Below are 21,561 nucleotides of genomic sequence, written 5' to 3' on the forward strand. Positions count from 1 at the left end.
GCTCCAGATGAGGACCCATCTCTGGTCCTTGAGGTGCCCCCAGACCCAGAAATCAGAGGTGATGCCTCTCTCTCCCATGTGATTGTTGGGGACAGGGCTGGCAGCAGGGCGGGCACAGCATGTGGTGAGGAAGGACCTTCGGGTTAGCCCCTGGGTTAGGGTCCTGCAGTGTTGGAGATGGAGGGGACCTTGGACGGTGACTCCTTCCCTCCCCAAGCCTCAGTTTCCTCATCTGTAAGACAAGGGGAGTGGTTCCTACCTCCTCACAGGGCTCAGACAAGATGGAGATAGCACAGATCTCCCGAGACTATGCCGCCGAGGTGGGTGGGATGGGGCCTCAGACCTGGTGCTGGTAGGTGGGGTGTCCAGACTCATGGCACCCCGTCCTCTGGCAGGGCTGGGGTAGGGAGCAGCTGCTGGCAGGGCCTCGTGTGCTCATCCTTAGTCAGCGACGATGAGAACGTTAATTAATTTGAGTGGCTGGCAGACCCACATCCTCAGAGGACAAGGAACTGAGGCCAAGGCTGAAAGAGGGCACCGAGTGGGGGACAGTCCCCCAGGGACACACTGTCAGGGGCACCCGTGGTGGACACACCCTGGGGCTGGTGCCAGGCCTGTGCCCACCCCTGGTGGACCTGTCCTTGGCAAGCACTAGTCTGATGGGGGAGGCAGAGGGAGCAGGATTCTCTATGACAGGTCTGAGGTCTGGGGGACACCAGCGGCGGTGGGCAGGATTCACCCAGTGTCTGTGGCCCACACTTGGCCAGAAGGGGCCGTGCAGGCAGAAGGCCCCGTGTGCTCATGGGAGTGGCTGGGTGGGGTCCAGGTGTGCTCACCTGTGGCAGGAGGTAAGGTTGGCTGGGGGCAGAGAGCAGGAGGAGAGTGTCCCCGTGCTGGAGTATGGGGGCGCTGGGGGCCAGCCAGCCTCTGCAGCCCCATGTGGAGGCAAAGCGGGAGGGGGGCCTGAGAAGGGGGGCCCGGGACCTGAGCCGGGATCTGCGGCCCCCGGATAATGCCTAAGCGCTAGGACTCTGAGGATCTGGAAATGCTCAAAGGCTAAGATCTCAGACTCTAGGAGGCCAAGATGGGGACTCAGGGGTCTAGGATTCGGAGTTCTGAGTGGGAACACGGTGCCCAGCCCTGCCTCCTCCCTGGCAGACATTCCTGATCGAGCTCCTGCGGGCTCTGCCCTAGCACCCCCCACCCCCCAAGTCACAGGAAGGGCCCTTGGGATGGAATTTCTTTGCCCTCTGCTCCCTGCCACAGACAAGGTCTATCTGTCTCACTTGCTCACCTTCCCTCTGGCCTCGCCTCCCACACTGTGCCCTTCTGGCCCCTCCCCCTTGCACCCTAGCCTCAGGGGGCCCCTGCTCTTTCCTGCCACCCATCCCCCACCACGTGGAGGCTGGAGACCCTGGGCAGCCTGGGAGGGCCCTGGCCGGGTCTCAGGGTGGGTGGGAGGTGGCAGGGACCGACTGGGGGCTTTCTCACCAGCCCAGGTGCTGCTCTACAGGGTGTCCCAGGCTTCCTGGCCAGCAGCAGGGACCCGGGTAGAGGGGGGCTTCCTCGGGCCAGCCTCCCACCCACCCATCTGGGGTTTGGGAAGGTGGCAGGCGGCTTGCTTTGCAGGAGGTTCTGTAGTGCCCTGCCCTCAGCCCCTTCTCCCTCCTCCCTCCCACACCTTCTCTGGGTGCTGGATGAGGAATCGGCCAAGGCGGGGTAAGGGTAGAAGTGGGAGACTAGGGAGGGCCACTGGGCCTGCCAGGACTGTCACTGTGGCAACGGAGGCCCTCATCTGCAGCCAGGCAGCAGGGGGTCAGTCCCAGAGGCAGTGGTCACCTGAGTCGGTGAACATTTCTCGGGCTCCTTCCCCTACACCATGCAGGCCCCCCCGATCTGTAAAATAAGAGCTTGGGACTGGAGTGGTCTGCCCTGAGGGTCTCAGATGGCTCAAGGAGCCCCAGGCTTCCAGGGGCAGGAGAGCTCAGCCCTGCTCCTTTTACTGGAAGATAGTTGGTTTCTGCTCCACGGTCCCCCCCACCGCCCCGCTGTGGCCTGGGAGCGGGATGCTGCAGGGGCAGGCCCAGCTCCGTCTTCTGTGGGAAAAGACAGGGTCTGGAAATAGCCGAATGTGGACAGAAATAACCCTGGCCTCAAAAAAAAGAAAAAAGGAAAATTAAATAGGGAGCGTTAGGATCACCCGGCACTTCCCACAGCCATTATCTCATCCTCATCTTATAGACGAGGAAACTGAGGCCCAGGGAGGGAAGTGGCTGCCCAGAGTCCTGCTGTCAGCCTGCCAGCCGCTCACCATCTGTGTATCCCCACACCTCTAAGCCTCTACTCCCACAGTGCCTGCTGTTGAGAGATGCCCACAGGGCAAACTCCTACTCATCCCTCAAAACCCAGCTAAATGTCATTTCCTCTGGAAAGCCTTCTCCAACCCTCAGTCAGTTAAGCCCTTGTATAGGTCTCCACCTGGACACCTGAATGAAGGACATGTCACTTGTTTCCACCTTTTGTGAAAAGTGCTACAATTGGCATACAGGTTTTCGTTTGTGTTCCTGCCTTCACTTCTGAGTTTATACCTCGGATCAGGATCACTGGGTCATATGGTAGTTCTCTGTTCAACTTTTTGAGGAACCACCAACCTGTTCCCCACAGTGACTGTACCATTTCACATTCCCACCAGCAGTGGATATGGGTCCCAGTTTCTCCATAACCGTGCCAAGACTTGCTTTCTGGTTTGTTTTTTTTTTTTTGGATCATTGCTATTCTAATGGGGGTGATTTAGGAAATAATATTGGAATCATTATTCCCTGTCCTTGAGCATAGAGAATGCGACCCAGCGGGAGCTGGGCTCACAAGGACTCACAAGGACACATCAACTGGGCCCTGAGTTGTAAAGACAATAGCCAGGATAATCTTGGAAAATACCTTTTAGAGAAAATTTCAGGAAAAAAAATCATCATACAGAACACAAAGGACTTTCCACTCTTATCTTTTTTTTTTTTTTATTGTACTTTAGATAAAGGTTTACAGAACGAATAGTTTCTCATTAAACAGTCAGTACACATATTGTTTTATGACAATGGTTAACAACCCCACAACATGTCAACACTGTCCCTTCTCAACTTTGGGTTCCCTATTACCAGCTTTCCTGTCTCCTCCTGCCTTCTAGTCCTTGTCCCTGGACTGTTGTGCCCCATTAGTCTCATTTTGTTTTGTGGGGCTGTCTAATCTTTGGCCGAATGGTGAACCACGGGAGTGACTTCATTACTGAACCAAAAAGGTGTCTGGGGCCATACTCCCGAGGTTTTTCCAGTCTCAGGCAAGTCCACTCTTAGCTTTTTCTATTAGCATTTAGTGAATAGAAAATTTGTTGGACCAGTGAAGACCCTCTTGACTGTCATTACTGAAACCTGTACAAATGATTATTAAGAAGGGTGATTCAAAATGTAGAATCATGTTGATCTAGCAGCTTTTAGCTAATCATTGAAAAGGTGGAAAAGGTGAAGATATCCATGATTCCACCCATTCTGTGATGTTCACACATACTGATAATTCTGTAATGTTCCTCAGATTCCAGCAGACATTAGGCTGGCAGCATGCTTATCGACTTCCCACTTTTGCCTTTTTGACTATATGCTGAATAAAACTTTCTTTTTGCTTTACTAAACTTTGTGATGTTTTTCCCATGCAACAGTTGTATCCTTTCACCATACTTATTCAGTCTGTATGCTGAGCAGATAATCCTAGAAGCTGGACTATATGAGGAAGAATGGGGCATCACGATTGGAGGAAGACTCCTTAACAACCTGCATTATGCAGATGACACAACCTTGCTTGCTGAAAGTGAACAGGACCTGAAGCACTTACTGCTGAAGATCAAAGACCACAGCCTTCAGGATGGATTACACCTCAACATAAAGAAAACAAAAATCCTTACAACTGGACCAATAATCAACATCATGATAAATGGAGAAAAGATTGAAGCTGTCAAGGATTTCATGTTACTTGGATCCACGATCAACACCCATGGAAGCAGGAGTTAAATCAAACGACACATTGCATTGGGCAAATCGGTTGCAAAAGACCTCTTTAAAATGTTGAAAAGCAAAGACGTCACTTTAAGGACTAAGGTGCCCCTGACCCAAGCTACGGTGTTTTCAGTTGCCTCATAAGCGTGTGAAAGCTGGACAATGAATAAGGAAGACCGAAGAAGAATTGACACCTTTGAATTGTGGTGTTGGAGAAGAATATTGAATATACCATGGACCTCCAGAAGAACGAACAAATCTCTCAGAAGAAGTACGACCAGAATGCTCCTTAGAAGCAAGGATGGTGAGAGTATGTCTCATATACTTTGGATATGTTAATCGGGAGGGATCAGTCCCTGGAGAAGGACATCATGCTTGGTAAAGAAGAAGGTCAGTGAAAAAGAGGAAGACCCTCCACGAGATGGATTGACAGTGGCTGCAGCAGTGGGCTCAAGCATAACAACGATTGTGAGGGTGGCGCAGGACCGGGCAGTGCTTCCTTCTGTTGTACATGGGGTCGCTGTGAATTGGAACCAACTCAAGGGCACCCAACAACAACAATGGCTAATGATGATTCCTAGTGACCCCATGTGACAGAGTAGAACTGCCCCACGGTTTTCTAAGGATGTAATCTTTACGGGAGCAGATTGCCATGTCTTTCTCCCGAGGCGCTGCTGGATGGGTTCAAACTGCCAACTTTTAGGTTAGCAGCTGAGTGCTTAACCCTTGCACCACAGGGCTCCTCCATCTACCTACCCTCACCCCGTTCACTCCCGTTCCACCCCCATCTGCTCACCTATCACCCCACCACTCACCTACCCATCCCCACCCACTCATCTCTCCATCCCCCACTCTTCCCCCCCCCATCCCCACCCTCCATGCAGGTGCCCTCTCCCCCAGTCCAGAGCCCTCCCTGCTCAGGCCCTAGCAGGCCCCACTCCCCCTCAGGTCCAGGCCCTGGGGGCTGAGTGCTGGAGGAAGGGCTGACTGAGTGGCCAGAGGAAGGAGGGATGGAGACCCTGGGAAAGGGACGTACACAGACATTCTCAGGCTCTGCCCTGTGCTGGGCTCTGGGGCACAGAGCTGGGCTGCACCCAGTTGACCAGAGACCTAGGTAGGTAAGGGCTGAAACAAGGAGGGGGGGATTGATTCCGCCTGGAGGAGCGGGGGAGCTTCCTCTGAGCCTTTAGGGACTGAGCCGAGCAAAGGAAGGAGGCGGGGCCAGGCACAAGGCCTGGCGGTGTGTAGGATGAGCTGCTCTGGGAAGGGGCGGCAGGCCCTTGTTGGGATAGAGGGGAGGGAAGAGAGAATCATCCGGAAGGGGTGTGTGTCCAGCCTGGAGGAGCTAGCCTTGCTCTGGAGGGCCCACTGAGAGTCTCAGCGCCTGAGTGCCAGTGACCAGAGCACCCAACTGGCCACTCCATGTGCCCCTGCCCTTGACCAGGCCGCCCTTCTGGCTGCCCCCAGCTGAGCCAGAGTAGGGGCTGCCGCCTGCCCATGGAAACCACTGCGTGGATGGATGGCGCGATGGACACACAGAGCGTCGTGGCTGTACTGTGGGGCACCGCACTTCTGGACAGGGTCTCCTGTCGTCCCAGGCGGGCCCAGCCCGACATGGGGAGGCCACGGTTGGAGAGGCCAGGGACCCGCCGGTCCCCTCGAGCGACTCACACCTCATTGGGTCTCTCCCCAGTGTCTGTGGTCTGTCCTCTGCGTCCTCGGTGCTGGTTTGGGGCAGGTGCCAGCACTCTGTGGTTGAAGCGCACGGCCTGGCTTGTCAGAACATCCCCGGCCTCAGGCGTGCTTCTCTCTCTCCCGCCCACACAGCGGCGACTGCCAGGCTGTTGACTCAGGGCGAGCGTGTGACCCTCTCTGGGTTCAGGAGATGGCGATGGGGCGCTTCACCTGGGACCAGCGATGGCCGTGGGGAGCTTTCCACTCCCCAAGTCACCCGCAAAAGGTGGCCTGTGCATCTGGAAGCAAGAGGCACGTCTCAAAGGGGCCCTGGCCCCTGGCTTCTCTGCGCCTGGATAGGGCCTGACACATGCCCGTGCATGTACACACATGCATACACGTGTGGACACACACGTGCATGCAATCCACGCAGACATTCATGTACACACATGTGCACGCATGCCCCCACATCCTGCAGCCTGGCCAGTGGGCACCCTCACACCGAGCTGCCCGCAGAGTTCACAGTCTCTGAGGGCCATGGAGGTGTCTGCCCTCGGTCCGTGGCCCGTGGGCGGAGCTGGCTCCTGTCCCAGCCCCACTGCTTCTCCTGGGTGACCCCAGGCAGGGTGACCGTCCCCGAGCCCGAGTCCTCACCTTTGCAATGGGAAAAACAATTCGGCTTCGGGGCAGAGGGGGTTGGCGCCTGGAGAGAGGACGCACAGGATGGCAGGCTCTGCCCAACAGCTGTGTACCTGGGGGCTGCGCCTCTTCGTGCCTCAGTCTCCTCGGCACCTAGCTGGGGTGTCGTCAGGATGAAACAAGCTGATTCCAGAAAGCTCTTGGCTCAGGCCCCACTCTTACGGAGTGTTCAACAGGCACAGCTGGGACTGTGGGCCCCTTCCCGAGACTGGCGGGGCCCGTGCTGACTGCTGCTGACCATGGCAACCCCTGCAACAACTAGCAGGTGTGGGTGTTTGGAGCTGGAAGGCATGACAGGAATTGGCATCCCCATATTCCAGAGGCAGGAACCGAGCCCCGAGAGCAGCTGACCACCCTGGTCACACAGAGGGCCTGGGCCACCGAGGGCCTCCCCGCCCGCTGAGGCCTGGAAGCCAGCAGCCAGCTCCGTGGCCCCCGGTAAGCCGCGGAGGCCTCTGGGGCGGCACAAGGACGCAGGTCACTGTGCAGCAGCAGAGGCCAGCCCCCGAGGGGCACAGAGACGGGCAGGCTTATCCTCGCTGAGGAGAGACCCCAGCCACCCCTTCCTGGCACTATTGCACACCCACGAGGCAGCCCCCCCGTTCCTCAAGGGCCCAAACGTTTCTCACCAATGGACGCCTCGAGGCTGTGTCCTGTGCTTGCCACGCCTATCCGCTCACTTTTCCTGTGGTCCAGGAGGCCCCCCTGGAGTGCTCCACCACAGGGAGTACCTCCCCCCCCCCCCCGGGGACAGCGGCTGCCGCTTATAGAGACCGGATCTTGTCAGTCATTTAATACCCGGGGCTGCGGGTACAGATGAGGGCGTCGGGCACTGTGGGGCATTCAGCCAGGCGGCTCCATGCAGCATCCTGTGCTGACCACTGAGCATACCCGTCTACTGTGTCTGCTGGGCCTGGAGTAGCGTGGGCGCCGACTCAGAGGTGAAGGAACCTGCCAAGGCGGCTCAGGTGAGGACAGCGGGCTGTCTTGCCACCCGCCCTCCCTAGCCTGTGGCAGGCAGGGAAAGGAGAGCTTGAGGGGCCACCTCGAGTCAGTGACCAAGCCCAGTGTACCCAGGTATCCCTGACTCAGAGCCTCTTTTCAGAATCACTTTGGGCAGAAAGCCCAGCTCCTCTGAGCAGACTTTCCGGATTGCTTGGATCTGGTACAGTCTCTCCGAGGGGAGCAGGTGGAAGGTCCTGGCCAGCCCAGGTCCTGGTTGGTGGCGGACACCATGGCCACCTTTCCAAGGCCAGCAGTGCCACCTGCTGGCCTTAGTTCCCCAGACACCTTCATCCAACCCTCATTCTCTCAGTGGAGGGGCTGAGGAGAAAGGGGAGCTCGGCTGCCCTGCTGGTCAAACCTGAGCCCAGACAGGACCCCTCAGCTCTGTCCCCTCCCAAGCGTGTGCAGGTGCTAGGGGAGGCCTAGAGCAGCTAGGACTTAACTCAGAGGAAGAAGTACTAACGGAGGATCCTCAGTCATTGTGATTATGGTGTGTGTGTGCCTGTGAGGGGGGCAATGCTCTTTTGGGAGAGAGGCCCGCAATCATACCTGGCACAGTGTAGGCGAAGGAACTATTGAATGAACCAACGAATGAATGAATGAATGAATGAATGAGCTGGGGCCTTCCTGGGGGGCAGCCCTGTTTCCTTCCTCAGCTCAGTTTAATTGCTAGTAAAACTGGGGACTGTGGGAAGTCACACACACATTTAATCATCATAACCGCAACTCAAGGGAGACTTGATTATCCTACTTAACAGAAGAGGAAACTGAGGCTCAGGGGAGGCATGTGACTCCCTCAAGGTTGGAGTAGGCAGTGTGGCCCTGAAGTTTCCTTACTGATTTGGTGATGGCAGGATCTGGTGGTGGCCCCGAGGGCAGCCCTCACAGGGGTCCCGCCACCCTGTGAGGCCCTAGGGACATGCTGACCCTTTGCCTTCCTCTGCCATGGTTCCTGATGGCTCAGCGCAGGATTGGTGACCAGTACCTGGCCCACTCCCCTCAGTTAAGCCCCTTCCCCCAGCCCTACTTCCCTCAGGGACCCCGCCAGGAGCCTCCACTCTGGAGTCTTCCCTGGCTTGGTGTGCCGTTGGGGACCCCAGGCTGGTAAGGTCCCCTCTGCCCAGGAAGCCATGGAGCCGCTGGGGAAGGGGGAGGGATGAAGAGCCTGGGGCTGGTTTATAAACACACCCAGTGCTTTTTCCATTTAAGTCCTAGGAGTTAGCTGAAGACCAAGGGTTTAACAAGAAGACGTGGAGGGAGGGAGCCAGCTTCCCCCACAGGCTGGGTGGGCGCCTCAAACTCCAGGGCGGGAACCATTTGTTCCAGGTGGGGAAGCCGAACCCCAGAGGGGAAAGGTGTGGCGCGCCTCATGGGCCCATGCTCCAGCGTCCCCCCTGGGCCCCACCCCCCGCCCCAATGCCGCGGCTGGAGGCACCTGCGTTTGGGTGCTAGGCTCCCACTTACAGACGGCGCCGAGGGCCTGGACCTGCCCAGGTACCTCTGAGCTCTCAGCACCACCTCAAAGGGACGCCCAGCTGGGAGGGGGCTGGGAACCATCTGAGAGAAATCCCTCCTGTCACGGTGGGCGTTAGGACCTGGAGGCCACCTCCTCCTGCTGCGTGAGGCCCCGGAGTCTCCATCCCGGCTGGGTCCCTGCAATTGGCTGGTTCCACCTGGCGGCGCTGTGGAGGGGTCTGCTCCCACCCAGCTGTGCCCCCAGGCTGAGGCTCCCAGGGGGGCCGGCCTTGCCAGCTGAGTTCTGGGAAGTGGAGGATCGAGGGCAGACCGAGACCGGCGGGGGTGGGCGCAGAGCCCCTGAGGGCTCAGCGGTGGGGCGCTGGCAGGGCGAAATCCAGTCTGGAGGGCATGGCGGACCATGTGGTCTGTCCTGCGGTGCGGGTGGGGGTGGGGAATCAGCCCTGAGTCAGGCCGCCCTGGGGAAAACGGGCAGCGGAGGGGGACGGGCCCACCGGGTGGACCGCCCAGGAGAGGGAGGGGCCTACCAGGTGAGCACCCCAGGAGGGGGAGGGGCCCGACAGGTGAGCAGCCCGGGAGGGGGAGGGGCTCGCCAGGTGAGCAGCCCGGGAGGGGGAGGGGCTCGCCAGGCGGACCACCTGGGATGGGAAAGGGCCCACCGGGTGAGCAGCCCAGGGCTGATGCTGGGGCACAGACTGGTGGGTGGTGGGCAGGCTGGGCACACAGTACAATCGAAACTGGGGGAGGTGGGGTGGGGGAGTGTTGCTCACAGCCCTAGGACAGAGTGGGGGAGGGGCTGCCCAGAGGAGGTGCGGGTGTCTGACTGGGAAGGCTGGTGGGGTCCCTGGTAGTGTGGAGGTGAGGGGCAATCCAGAGAGAGGGAGACTCAGGGGTTTATGCCCTGCTGCACACCGCCCGGGGGGCAGGCCCTGCCCCTCCTTCTCCCCACTTCTCTCCCCCCAACCCCCCACCCTCACCTGGGCCCACCCCTGCACATCAGAGGGTCCCTGCTGACACCGCTGACCGGACCCTCCTCCCTGGCCCACCACTTTCAGGGGTTCCCATCACGGGGGAGGGATGGGGGGTTGGGAGGGGGAGCAGGGGGGATGGGACGGCCTTGGCCTACCCGCTCCCGAGTTAGGCAGGTCAGGAAAGACGGGAATTCCAGCTTCTTTTTAGGTGGCACCCAGCGGCCTCGACCGGCCCATTATGTCTCCAAGCCTCGGTATTCTGCTCTGTGAATTGGGAACTCGACCCCTTTGGGCGTAAGAAGCTGGCCCCAGAGGGTGGTTGATATGGGTGGTGTGTGCCTTCACTGCACCTTGCACTCCCCTCTCACCCTGGGGGCCGCCGTGTGCCTTCAAGTCGTTCTTGCCTCCTGGGGGGGGCCCCATCGGCATTGGTGGGCCTATAGGAGGTGCCCTTGAGCAGCAGGTGGGGAGGGTCTTGTTGGGAGGCGCGGCCGGGTGTCCAGACGCAGGGAGACATGGAGGCTGGAAGTTGTGGGCCACGCGTGGACCGGCTGTAAATCAGAACTGGGGACATCCATCTCCCACAGGACACCCCCACTCCCTCCTCAGGCGTCGGGCCTCCAGGAAGCTGGGCGGGCGCCGAGCTGACATTTCCTGCTATTAATGGAGCCTAATCTAAACAGGCCCTAATATTTACCTCCAGACGCCTCCGGCCTCAGAGGGTGCCAGATAGAGAGAGTGATGGGCCGCATCCAGCCAGCCCCCCTGCCACCTCGGTGCTTCCCTGGCCCTGCAGGAGACCAGGCCGTGTGTGTGCTGGGAGCCGGGCTAACTCTCAGAGCCTCGGGTTCCCCATCTGTGAAGTGGGGTGAGGTTCAGAAAATGGGACAACCCAACAGGCACTTATTAGGCCCACAAGGAGTGCTGATCTCTCTCCCTCAGCCAGCTGCGCCATCCCCTCCTTCTCCCTGCAAGGCATACCTCTGCTGATATGACAGGATGCTGTAGGCTGTTCTGGCTGCCCCATCCACATCCCTGTCCACATCCTCTTCCCGGGCAGGCGGAGTTGGGACCAGGAAGAGGGTGAGGACCATCATTTCGCTGGTCTATGCCCTTCACCTAGCCACCATGCCCACACCCGGCCCACAAGTCCGTCACTGCACCCCTCCATCCCATGCCCCATAGAGCTGGGCTGGGCTTGAGGCCCCTAGACCAGCTGCCACCAGGAACCCAGGGCCACAACCTTCCCGGCAGCCCCTGCCCATCCACAGAAGAGGGAGGGGACATAGAGGCCCCCCGCTTGGCTCAGGGTCCCCCACCCGACCCCTGCTGGGCAGCCAGGGAGATGAGTCGTGGGCACGAAGGGAATAAACAGCTTTAATTCAGGACGAAGACTTCTCGTTAGGAGAGTGTTTACATCAGATATAAATACACGCACCAGTTCACGTCACTGCTTCTTGACAGTCCGGGAAGGAGGCTGTGGGGAGGGGGTATGCAGAGAACTGGTAGCCTGACCTCTGTGAGACCAAGGACAATTCTGGTCTGATCTGGCCTCCAGAGGCTCCTGGGTCCCCACAGAGTGGGAGTGAGTCAGCCGTCAGAAGGAGGGAGCAAGGGTGGGAGGGTGTCGATGGGACCCTGCCTGCTGTGGGGGCCCAGACAAGGTCATGGGGTGAACAGTCCCCCGCCCCCTGCCCTCCCACTGCAAGGCTAGGAGAGGGAGGAGAGGAGTCAGGTGCGGGTAGACTGAGTCTGGCCTAGTTCAGGTGCTGCGTGTTGGCCTTCTGGCTCCCAAAGCCTGGGCCTCGGCCCCAGAAGACAGGCAGCCAGCGCTGCCAAGCACGAGTGGTGGCCTCAGCCCTCAAGTGTCATTTACCTGCTCGTCCGAGAAGCCTTCGAGGCCCTGAGGAACCAGGAGTAACCTGTGGGTTTTCAGGCATGGTGACAAGGGCTTGGGTCCCAGTTCTGCCCGTGGGGCTCTTACCTCTGTGTTTGTCATGGGAGCCCGTGCGCTAAGGAGTGTGAAGAAGGCAGTGCTTGTTTCCCCACCCACCTTAGAGACCCCTCCTCCAGGAGGAAGGGGTTGTTCCAGAAAAATTGCAAACCCTCCACCTCCAAGCCACCGCAGTCAGCTAGTATCAGCCGTTCAGTGCTGGTGTGAATTAGAGTGAGGACCAGGGCTGGAACCGCGAGGGGAGAGCTGGGGTAGGGCGAAGGGAAGGGCCGGTGCTGCACGGGACATTGGGGGCACATGCTGTGAAAGCAGAGGCTGTGAAATTGCATGTGTAGCGGGGTGGGGCTGGTGCAGGCCCAGCCCCTCACGGGCCCCCAGAGAGGCCAAGCTGGGTCCCATCTTTGCCCACGCTGTTGCCCTTTGCCTCCATAAAAATGGCTGGAGAGATGGTCCCCAGGATAGAGCCGGGGAATCAAAGCTCAGAGGGGAGCCGGCGGGTGGTCTCTGGGGGCTCCGCAGGAGCCCTTGAACAAATGGAGCCCAGGGTCTCCAACTGTGGACTAGTGAGTGTGGGTGCAGGGGGTCCGGGATGAACTCAAGCAGTTCAGGAGCTGCTGGGCACCATGACCCTGTGTCATGCATTGAACTGTGTCCCCCAAAAATGTGTGTCAACTTGGCTAGGCCATGATTCCCAGTATTGTGTGATTGTCCACCATTTTGTCATCTGATGTGATTTTCCCATGCTTTGTAAATCCTGCCTCTATAATGTTAATGAGGCAGGATTAGAGGCAGTTATGTTAATGAAGCAGGACTCAATCTATAAGATCAGGCTATGTCTTAAATCAATCTCTTCTGAGATACAAGAGAAGCGAGCAGAGAGATGTGGGGACCTCATACCACCAAGAAACAGGAGCCAGGAGAATAGCGCGTCCTTTGTACCCGGGATCCCTGCGCTGAGAAGCTCCTAGACCCGGGGAAGATTGATGACAAGGACCTTCCCCCAGAGCCGACAGAGAGAAAGCTTCCCCGCGAGTTGGCGCCCTGAACTTGGGCTTCTAGCTTCCTAGACTGAGAGAGAATAAATCTCCCTGTTAAACCATCCACTTGTGGTACTTCTGTTACAGCAGCACTAGATGACTAAGATCCTGGGAGAGAGAAGCCAGAGGGGGCTGGGGTGGGGCTGGGGCCGAACCTCTGACGCTGACCCTCTGGCCTGCCTTGGTTTGGACCTTGCCTGCCCAGATGCCAGCTTGCAGCTCTTGGAAAGAGGAAGTTCTGTGGTGTTTTCTTGCCTGAAAACCCACCCTTGTACCCCTTTGGGGGAGCGCTGCCCCTCCCTGAGCCGGGGCGGGCGTGGCTTCAGTGCCTGGCACACAGTAGGCCCTCATTAGTGGCAGGTTCCACCCCTCTCTGCTAGAGGAGGGGCTGGTGGGACCCTGGCACTGGAGAGGCATGGGAGGGGGTGCAGAGGGGAGAAGCTGGCCGCGGGGCCCCCTGGGCCTGGCACCCAGTAAGGATCAAGAATGTCGGTGGCTGTGATGATGATGATGATGAAGTCCCCTGCCTTTCAGAAGTCCCAGCTCCCCTACCAGCTTGCTGCACTGCCGTGAGCCTGCCTTTGATCCTTCTGGGCTCCAGGCCATCCCGGTCAGGAGGCCGTGAGCTGACAACCCCCAACCCCGGCCTCCCCACAAGGTCCTGGAGTCAGAGACTCTCCTGGGCTCTCCTCTCCTCCTGAGCCCCAGTTAGGGGTGGTGAAGACAGTACTAGCCTTGGAGTACTTGGGGACTCACACCGTGTCCTGGAGCAAGGCCTTTTCCCTCTCTGAGCCTCAGTTTCCTCATCTGTAAAATGGGGACCTAACCAGCCTTCCTGCCTCCCACACTGGCCTCTTTCTAGCACTCCGCACCTTGGGGGACAGAATACTCTTCCTAGAGCCAAGATGGGGGGTCCTGGTCTGCCTCCTCCTCCTGCAGCCTCCTGCACCCATCCAGGCCACCCCAGACAAGCAGGACACTTTTCTCTGTAGACGAAGGGCAAATGTGTGGCCCAGATTCCAGCTCCTTAAAATCATCCTGTCTGCTTCAGTGGTTGTGGCTAAGTGCAAGTGTGGAGCTTGGCGGCTGGTGGTGCCCCACCCCGGTGCCCAGACCTCCTCCTCCATCATAGACTCCTCCCCATGCACAAGTCTTGAAAGGGTTCATGGGAGCTCAGACCTTGACAGAAGGCGTGTGGGAAGCAGTCCTGGAGTCCAGCTTGGAGGAGGTGATCAGAGGCCCAAGCCAGAGAAATACCCCCTCCCGAGAGAGGGCAGGGAGAGATGTGAAAAGTCAGCAAGAGCAGCTGCTCAGTGTCCTGGGCCACCCCCGGAGGGGGGAATGAAGGGCTTGTGTCCAGGGAGATGGTGGTCCTGGGCTGGGAGGCCCAGTTTCCAGTCACCACGTGTCCTTGTTCCTGGTCTTCACATCTGTAGGATGAGGCATGAGCCCTGCCGTGTCCCCAGGGAGTGGGGGCTGTGGGGACATTGAAGTGATATTCACAGGGGAGGCACAGGGCTTTGGAGGAGACAGAGCTGCGTCTGATTCTGACTCTGCCATTGCCCAGCACGGCACCTACATGTTTCTCTCAACCCCCGAGCACCGTGAGATGGTAGACACAGACCCTGTCTTGTGGTTCCAGCATCAGCTATCACAGCACTGCTCACAGCAGAGCACCCCATGACTGTCAGGCCGTCTTGTTGTGAAGTCATGGATGCTCGGGCAGGGGTCCTGGAGAGACTCGACCCCCTCCCTTCCAATCATGTAAGATGGGTGTCTCCTGCCATTTCCCCTCTGTTCTTCCTCTTCCATCTCCGTGTGTGTGTGGACCTCCTCAGGGTGTTTTTTAGTCCTCCTGGGAAACCCCAGTACCTGAACAATCTCTGTCCTTCTTTCCAGGGAACCCCTTCTGGGGGCAAAATGGCCCTGGTGAGAAGCAGCTCCTGGCCATCCCTCTGAGTGTTCAACGGACTCCGTATACCCCAGGGATGGCAAATAATTGACACTCAGTCCACTGCAACCCATCTGAAGCCCATGGCAGACATTGCTAATCAACCACAGCACAGGGGTCTTAGGATCTTTCTCAATGCACAGCCCTGGGCAGCCATCACAGTCGATCAGGATGAACTCGATTTGCCACCCCTGGCACAGCAGATGACCTAGCATGAGCAGGGTACTCTGAGCTGCAGCCCAGTCTAGTCCTGAACTTTGACCCCCTTGCAGAGTCCACGGACTAGGCCTCAGGCCCATTAGCCAGGGCCTGAGTGAGGGCGCGCGGGCCAACGCCCAGGATGTGGTGCGCCGGGCCCTTGGTGTTCTTGTGCATGATCACCGTATCGCCGATGCCGGGCTCGTACTCCATGCCGCGCCGGTGGAAGAGGCCGCGGACGGTGGCCTGGAAGCCGCTGGTGACGAAGCAGTAGACGATGGGATCCATGCAGCTGTTGAGGCTGCTGAGGGTCACGGCCACGTGGTAGGCCACCAGGCTGGTGCGGCGTGGCAGGTCAGGCCACAGCACCACGACCACCTGGTGGGCGTGGAAAGGCGTGAAGCAGACGAGGAAGATGATGAGCACAGTGAGCAGGAGCTGCATGGCCCGCACTCGGCGCTGATGTCCCTGACGCAGCAGGCCCGGCCTCGACAGCGCGCACATGATGCGGCCCGTGAACACGCTGATGACCAGCAGTGGCAGGAGGAACTCCAGCACGGTCAGCGCGAAGACGCGGCAGCAGGGGGCACCGCCGGCCGCCACGCTGAGCACCGACAGGGTCACGGCGCCAGCCGCCAGCCACACCAAGGAACACACGACCCTGGCGCAGGCGGGCTGGCGCCAGCGGCGGGAGCCATCGGGCTGCACAATGGCCAGGTAGCGGTCCACGCAGATGCAGGTGAGGAAGAGGATGGAACAGTGCATGTTGAGAAAGTAGCTGAAGACGTGTGGGAAGGCGCAGCGCAGGCAGCCGCGGGTGCCGTAGAAAACGGCGAAGCGCGTGGGCAGCGACAGGCCCACCAGCAGGTCGGTCACCACCAGGTTGATGGTGTAAATGACTGACGGCGTCTTGGCCTGGGTGCGGCAGCAGAAGACGTACAGCGCCAGCCCGTTGAGCACCAGCCCCACCAGGAAGATGGCGCCGTGCACCGCCATCAGCGCCAGCCACAGGCCTGGGAAACCCGCGTGCAGCTCCTCGTCCAGCAGGGCGAACAGGTGGAACAGGGCCATCTCCGGCACGCTGCTGTTGGTCCCCGACGTGGGGCGAGCCGTGGCATTGGGGGTCGCCGTGGCCAAAGACCCTGCCAGAGATGTGAATGGCATGACAGCAGCCAGGCCTGGAAGGAAGGAGATGGGTTACCCAAGGCATTCGAGGCCCTGCCTGGAGGCCCAGATCCTGCCTGGTTCACCTGCCCACTGCATGCCCCACATTTCCTGCCCCACGCCTTTGCCCAGGCTGGTCCTGGGGCCTGGGGTGCCTGCTCTTCTCTCCACGGAGACCCAGTTCAAAGCACGGAGGAGGGATGGGCACTTGGATTCAGCATGGCTCAGATGCCATCTCTGGCACTCACCACTGAGAATCTTTGGCAAAATGCTACATTTTGGACCGGGTTCCTGAGCTGCAAGGAGGAGAAAGCTCTTGTCATTGGGACTGAGAGAGAAAGTAAGGTGACGGGCTGTGGTGCAGGGCAGACCACCAGCTGCTGGTGTGAGGCCCTGGCCCCAGCTAGAATCCTGACTCCTCCGCTTGCTGGCTGTGCATCCTTGGGGGCCACTTAACTTCTCTGTGCCTCACTTCCTAAGCTAGACACTTGGGGTCCTGGAGCTGCAGGGAGGATGAACTGACCTAATCTTGGCAAAAAGCCCGCCGTCCACTTGGAGCTTGGCACACGGTGGAAACCTCTGAGATGCTAGCCCCACACACTACACCAGGCCCATCATCACAGCCCCTGTCCTTCTGGCCACCCACCTGTTCTCGCCTCCTCCAGGCAGGCAGGGGGGAGCGCTCCGGATGAGGGCCCAGGGATGGAGAGCTGGGAGCCAGCCCCACTGGGCACCCCAGGGACTCCTCACCAGTTCCCTCCTAGCCCTGAGAGAGGGCCCACTGGTTATCACCCGGCCCACAGAGGCCACCAGGGCCATGTGGGGTGGCACGCTACAGCCTGTGCTGGAGTCAGGGCCGTATGCAGACACCCACCACCCACAGGGTGTGAGTAAAATAAACACTGAGCTTCCCTCATCCCGGCCTGGTGGGGCGGGCAGGGGGCTGGGGCTTGGGGGACAATCAGGGGCAGTGCGGGGATAGGGACTGGGAGCACAGAGAGGAGGTGGGCAGGGGGCTGGGCTGGGAGGACAAGAAGGGGCAGTGGGTGGGGCAGGGGCTGGGAGCTCAGAGAGGAGGTGGGCAGGGGGCTGGGCTGGGGGGACAAGAGGGGCGGGCGGGGGGCTGGGCTGGGGTCACCCCCTCTGTTTATGTTCCTGCCTTCTGGTATTTAACTCGGCAGCGATTTATCTCTTTATTTATAAACGAAGGGTTAACCGGACCCCACCCACCACCCCAGCTGGGGCTGATCCTCCAAATAAGGACATTTCTGGCTTTTTCAGGAGAAAGGCGAGGCCTTTCGGGAGAGGCAGGGAGGAGGGGCGGGCCGTAGGACCTTCAGGGCACAGTACCCCCTTCCCACCTGGAGAAGGAAGCCCCTGCCCGATAACGGCCCTCCTGGTGGCCGAGTGCCGTAAGCGGGGTGTACGCTGCAGCTCCGTGCCGACCACTGCCCTGCTCGGGTAACAGGCTCCCATGGGCAGCCCCCACCCCGGTGGCAATGAGGCACTGAGCCCTCCCTCTCAGGGGGCTGAGGACCCATGTCCAGCCTGGCCAGGGTAGGCACAGCAAAGGGAGCCTTGCTCATCATGGGTGGGAGAGGCCCACACAGGGAAGATGACTGGCTCCATCCTCAGGCTCAGAGAGGTCGCCGGCAGGGCTCCCTGCCCACTGGGACCTGACCCTGGTCATGTGCCCCCGGAGGCTGCTGGGAGGACCCACTGGTCACAGGTCCTCGGGCGGGCTCTCTGGGGACTGCCCTGCTCCCTCACATGTGAGGCCCGGTGTAGGTTTGAATCCACCTGTCCACCTCCGGCCCCTGGGAGAAGGAGCGGGATGAGGTCCTGGGGGCAGGGGAAATGTGCTATAGGGATGAGGGGGTGATAAGGCTGGGGCCTGGGGCTGTGGGCTTCATCCTCTGGGCTACAGGGAGCCCCAGAGGTCCCCAGGAAGGGGAGGGCTGCCATTCAACACGCCCTTCCCTACTGTGAAAGAACGGTGCCTCGGTGATGCTGGAAGGAGGGACCCACGGAGGCGCCTGGGATGGATGGCGAACCACACGCTTTCCCATCTGTCTGCACCAGGCCACGTTCATGCCCCAGCTGGACAGAGTAAATGCCACACATGCTCCCTTCCTCTAGAGATAGGCCCAGGATAGTGTCACCCCAGGGAGCCTGCCCTCCCGCCCTCCCAGGGCCAGCCTCGAGTGCTCCAGCTCCCCCCACCAGCCACCACACTGGGGGTCTGGGCCAGGGCTGCGGTGGCGCTGTGGCCTCCAGAGGGGGGGGTTCCTGCAGGACACTCAGGACACGCTAGAGCTCACTGTCAAGGTGGGAGGGAGTTGCCTGCAAAGCACACGCCACTTCTCAGCTCTGGGAGGCTGAACCCTGACCTCAAACAGAGCTCAGCCCCGATCTCGGCACACACTGAGCCCTGATCCTGGTCACACATGAGCCCTGACCTAGTCAGACAATAAGCCTTGGTCCCTGTCACAGTCTGAGCCCTGATCCCAGTCACACGCTGGGCCTTGATTGTGGTCACTCACTGAGCAGCGATCCCAGTTTGGGCACAGACTGATTCCTAATCCCTATTACACACTGAGCCCGGATACCAGTCACATGATGAACCCTGACTCTGGTCACTCACTGAGCCCTGATCCCAGTCACACACTGATCCCTGATCCCGGTCACACACTGAGCCCTGATCCCAGTCATATACTAAGCCCGAATCCCAGTCAAACACTGATCCCTGATCCCAGTCACACCCTGAGCCCTGACCCTGGTCATACACTGAGCCGCCTGGCCATTGCCTAGGCCCTCGCCCCTGAACCTTCTAACCCATTCATCTCTTCCCCTTTTCTCTCTACTGAGTCTGGCTGTCTCTACGTAATAAGCACCCCACCACACCCCAGTTCCCCGTTTCCCCACTCCCCAGCACTCTCAGCCCATTCCTCTGCCTCGCCTCCCACAGCGGCCTGGCCTACGTACAGATTTAACATCTCTGGGGCATCTACTCACGAGCCCTTTGTTTTGGAGGAGAAGGAACTCAAATCGTGGCACTCCAGCCCCATGCTTGAAGATGGGCCTTTTGGGTGGGATGGCCTGGTGACAGGGGAGAAGCTGGGCTGGGATGCCTGGGCTGGGCTGCCCCTTGTGGCCTCTGGAAGGACATGTTATGGGCCTTGGTCTCCATTGGTCTCTGTGGCCTCAGCTCTGCTAATCCCTTGATAGTTCCCTCCGAGGTCTCCCCTCCTTATCCCTGAATCTGCTTTTGTCAAGGGTAAACCCGGCTGGCAGGCTCCCTGGCCGCTCAGCAGTGTCCCCACCCGCCCCCTGCGCTCTCAGTGACCCACACCTGCCCTCCCTCTCACCTCCACCGTGGCCTGCTCCTCTGTCCTGAGTCACAGGGCCTTGTCCTCTGCCCCCCTCCCACTGTCTGCACCTGAACCCCCACCCGCCTGCTGGCCAGGCTGGGCCTTTGTCCATGCGCCCCCAGGAAGGTGGGCTCAGGGCCACGTGGGGTCCACAGGTTACCGCTGGCGAGGCTGGGGTAGCATTTGAACAGCAGCAGTAAGCCTGCCGCCACCGCTGATCCTCCACATGGACCAAGGGTATAGATGTGGCTTGCGGTTGGCCCCCACTCACCACTGGCAACTTTGGGGTTGTTAATCAACCCTGAAGCTCCCTATGGAACACCGTTCTACCCTGACACATATGGGGTCACCATGAGCCAGGGCCGACTCGACGGTGGCTGGTGGTTTGAATGATGTCACCACAGAACCTTCTTCCTGCCGTCTCGGCGTTTCCGGAGTTGGTCCATGTGAAGAGGAGGGTGTGGCGAGATTATAGCTGTCCCCCTCCCGCCCTGCTTCCCCCAGATGAGGAAACCGAGGCTCCAGGAAGGACTTGAGCCCGGTGCTTGTGAGGCGAGGACAGGTGGGCACCCAGGCCCCCTCCCACCGATGGGTGGGCATGGCAGTACCCCCTCCCTCCTCACTCGGCCTCTAAATATAGCCTGGAATGAGGGGAAAATGGCGATAGCCTGGGGAGGAGGATGTTCTGCTCCCCCATGGGGACAGCATGGCCTGGCCCTCAGGGGCCCAGGCTGTGAGCCAGCAGCGGTCAAGGCGACCTGGGTTCAAGGCTGAGAGGGGAGACACAGCCCTGTTCCGAGGCCAGTTTTGCCAGCCCAGGCCTGTGTCTAGGCAAGATAGTCCCGTCCCTTTTCTGGCAGGCACCCTGGGCCCTGGCCGAGGCAGAGCGGACCCTGTGACCTGAAGCCAGATGGCTGGAGCCCAACGGGCAGGGGCCAGTGCCATATTCTTTTAGTGCCCAGTGTGGAGCTGGGGCTGGGCCTGGAAATCGCTGCAGGCAGCCATCCCGGGCAGGAGGCTTCCACGCAGCAGCACTGTCCATGGACCCAGTGCCCAGGTCCACCCACCCACAAGTGGGCACTTCCCTGGGATAGGTGCCAGGGGCAGAAAAGAAGGACAGGGCCTGCTTTCCAGGGGCACAGTGGGCATAGACGCACCTGGGGGAGGGGTACTGGGGACTGGAGTGTAGCCGTCCAAAGCCTGGCTTTACCTCTAAACAGACCCTGGGACTTTCAAGTCTCTGAGCCTTGACTTCCTTAGCTCTAAAACAGGCGAAATTAGAGTCCACCTTTGAGGTTTGTGTGGATGTGTTGTCAAGTACACAGTAGGTGCTCAAACAACGGGGAGGTTTATCAAATGACAGAACAAGCTCCAGGCTGAGGGCATAGAGAATGATGACGGGGTGGGGGCATGAGTTCTGCACAGGGGCCGCCGAGGAGGACACTGCACAGGAAGGGTCTCCGAAGGATCTAGATGCAAGGGGGCATGGGGGACAGGTCTCTGCAGCCGAGGACACAGATGAGCAAAGGTGAGGAGGAGGAAGAGGCGGCCCCTTTTGGAGAACTGCGGGAGGGGTGGAGGGGGACTATGCGCCAGGCCTGCAGGTGGACTCTGCTCAGCCCCCACCCAAGGGGGAACCCTGGACCTGGGTGAGACTGAACAGCCGTGTGGGAGAGAGGAGGGGGAGACCCCAGAGCTAAGCACCCCCACCAGCTGCCCTTCTCTCCCACTGTGGTTTCTATCTCTGTGGGGAGCTCGAGTTCCTCTCTGCATCTCTCTCCCTCCTCTTCCCCCACCCCACCTGTCTCAGGGGAAATGAAGTGCCACAGGAGGAAGGGGCAGGATTCCTCCACCCTGCCCAGGCCCTCCTGAGGCCTTGATGTCCCCGTCTATACAATGGGCAGACGACTCGGAGGTCTCCACGTGCTAGAACATGCCTGTGCCTCCTGGGACAGCTTTGGCTGCATGGCAGCCCCTGCAAGTGTCTCTAACTTTCAGGCACAAATCTTCAAGACTTCTCT

At 59.6% G+C, this 21,561-nt stretch overlaps 1 protein-coding gene across 1 annotated transcript; it reads right to left on the reverse strand.

Moving 5' to 3' along the window:
* Positions 1 to 15,089: 15,089 nt before the first annotated feature.
* On the reverse strand, positions 15,090 to 16,169 carry GPR20 (G protein-coupled receptor 20). The gene has a single exon (XM_004387366.1). It carries the CDS (start codon positions 16,167 to 16,169, stop codon positions 15,090 to 15,092), a length of 1,080 nt encoding a protein of 359 aa, XP_004387423.1.
* Positions 16,170 to 21,561: the final 5,392 nt, after the last annotated feature.

The sequence above is a fragment of the Trichechus manatus genome, unplaced genomic scaffold (genome assembly GCF_000243295.1).
Source record: "Trichechus manatus latirostris isolate Lorelei unplaced genomic scaffold, TriManLat1.0 scaffold00185, whole genome shotgun sequence".
Lineage (NCBI taxonomy): Eukaryota > Metazoa > Chordata > Mammalia > Sirenia > Trichechidae > Trichechus > Trichechus manatus.

Coding starts and splice junctions, on each gene's coding strand:
- GPR20 (XM_004387366.1), bottom strand. CDS start 16,169: ATGCCATTCACATCTCTGGCAGGGTCTTTGGCCACGGCGACCCCCAAT.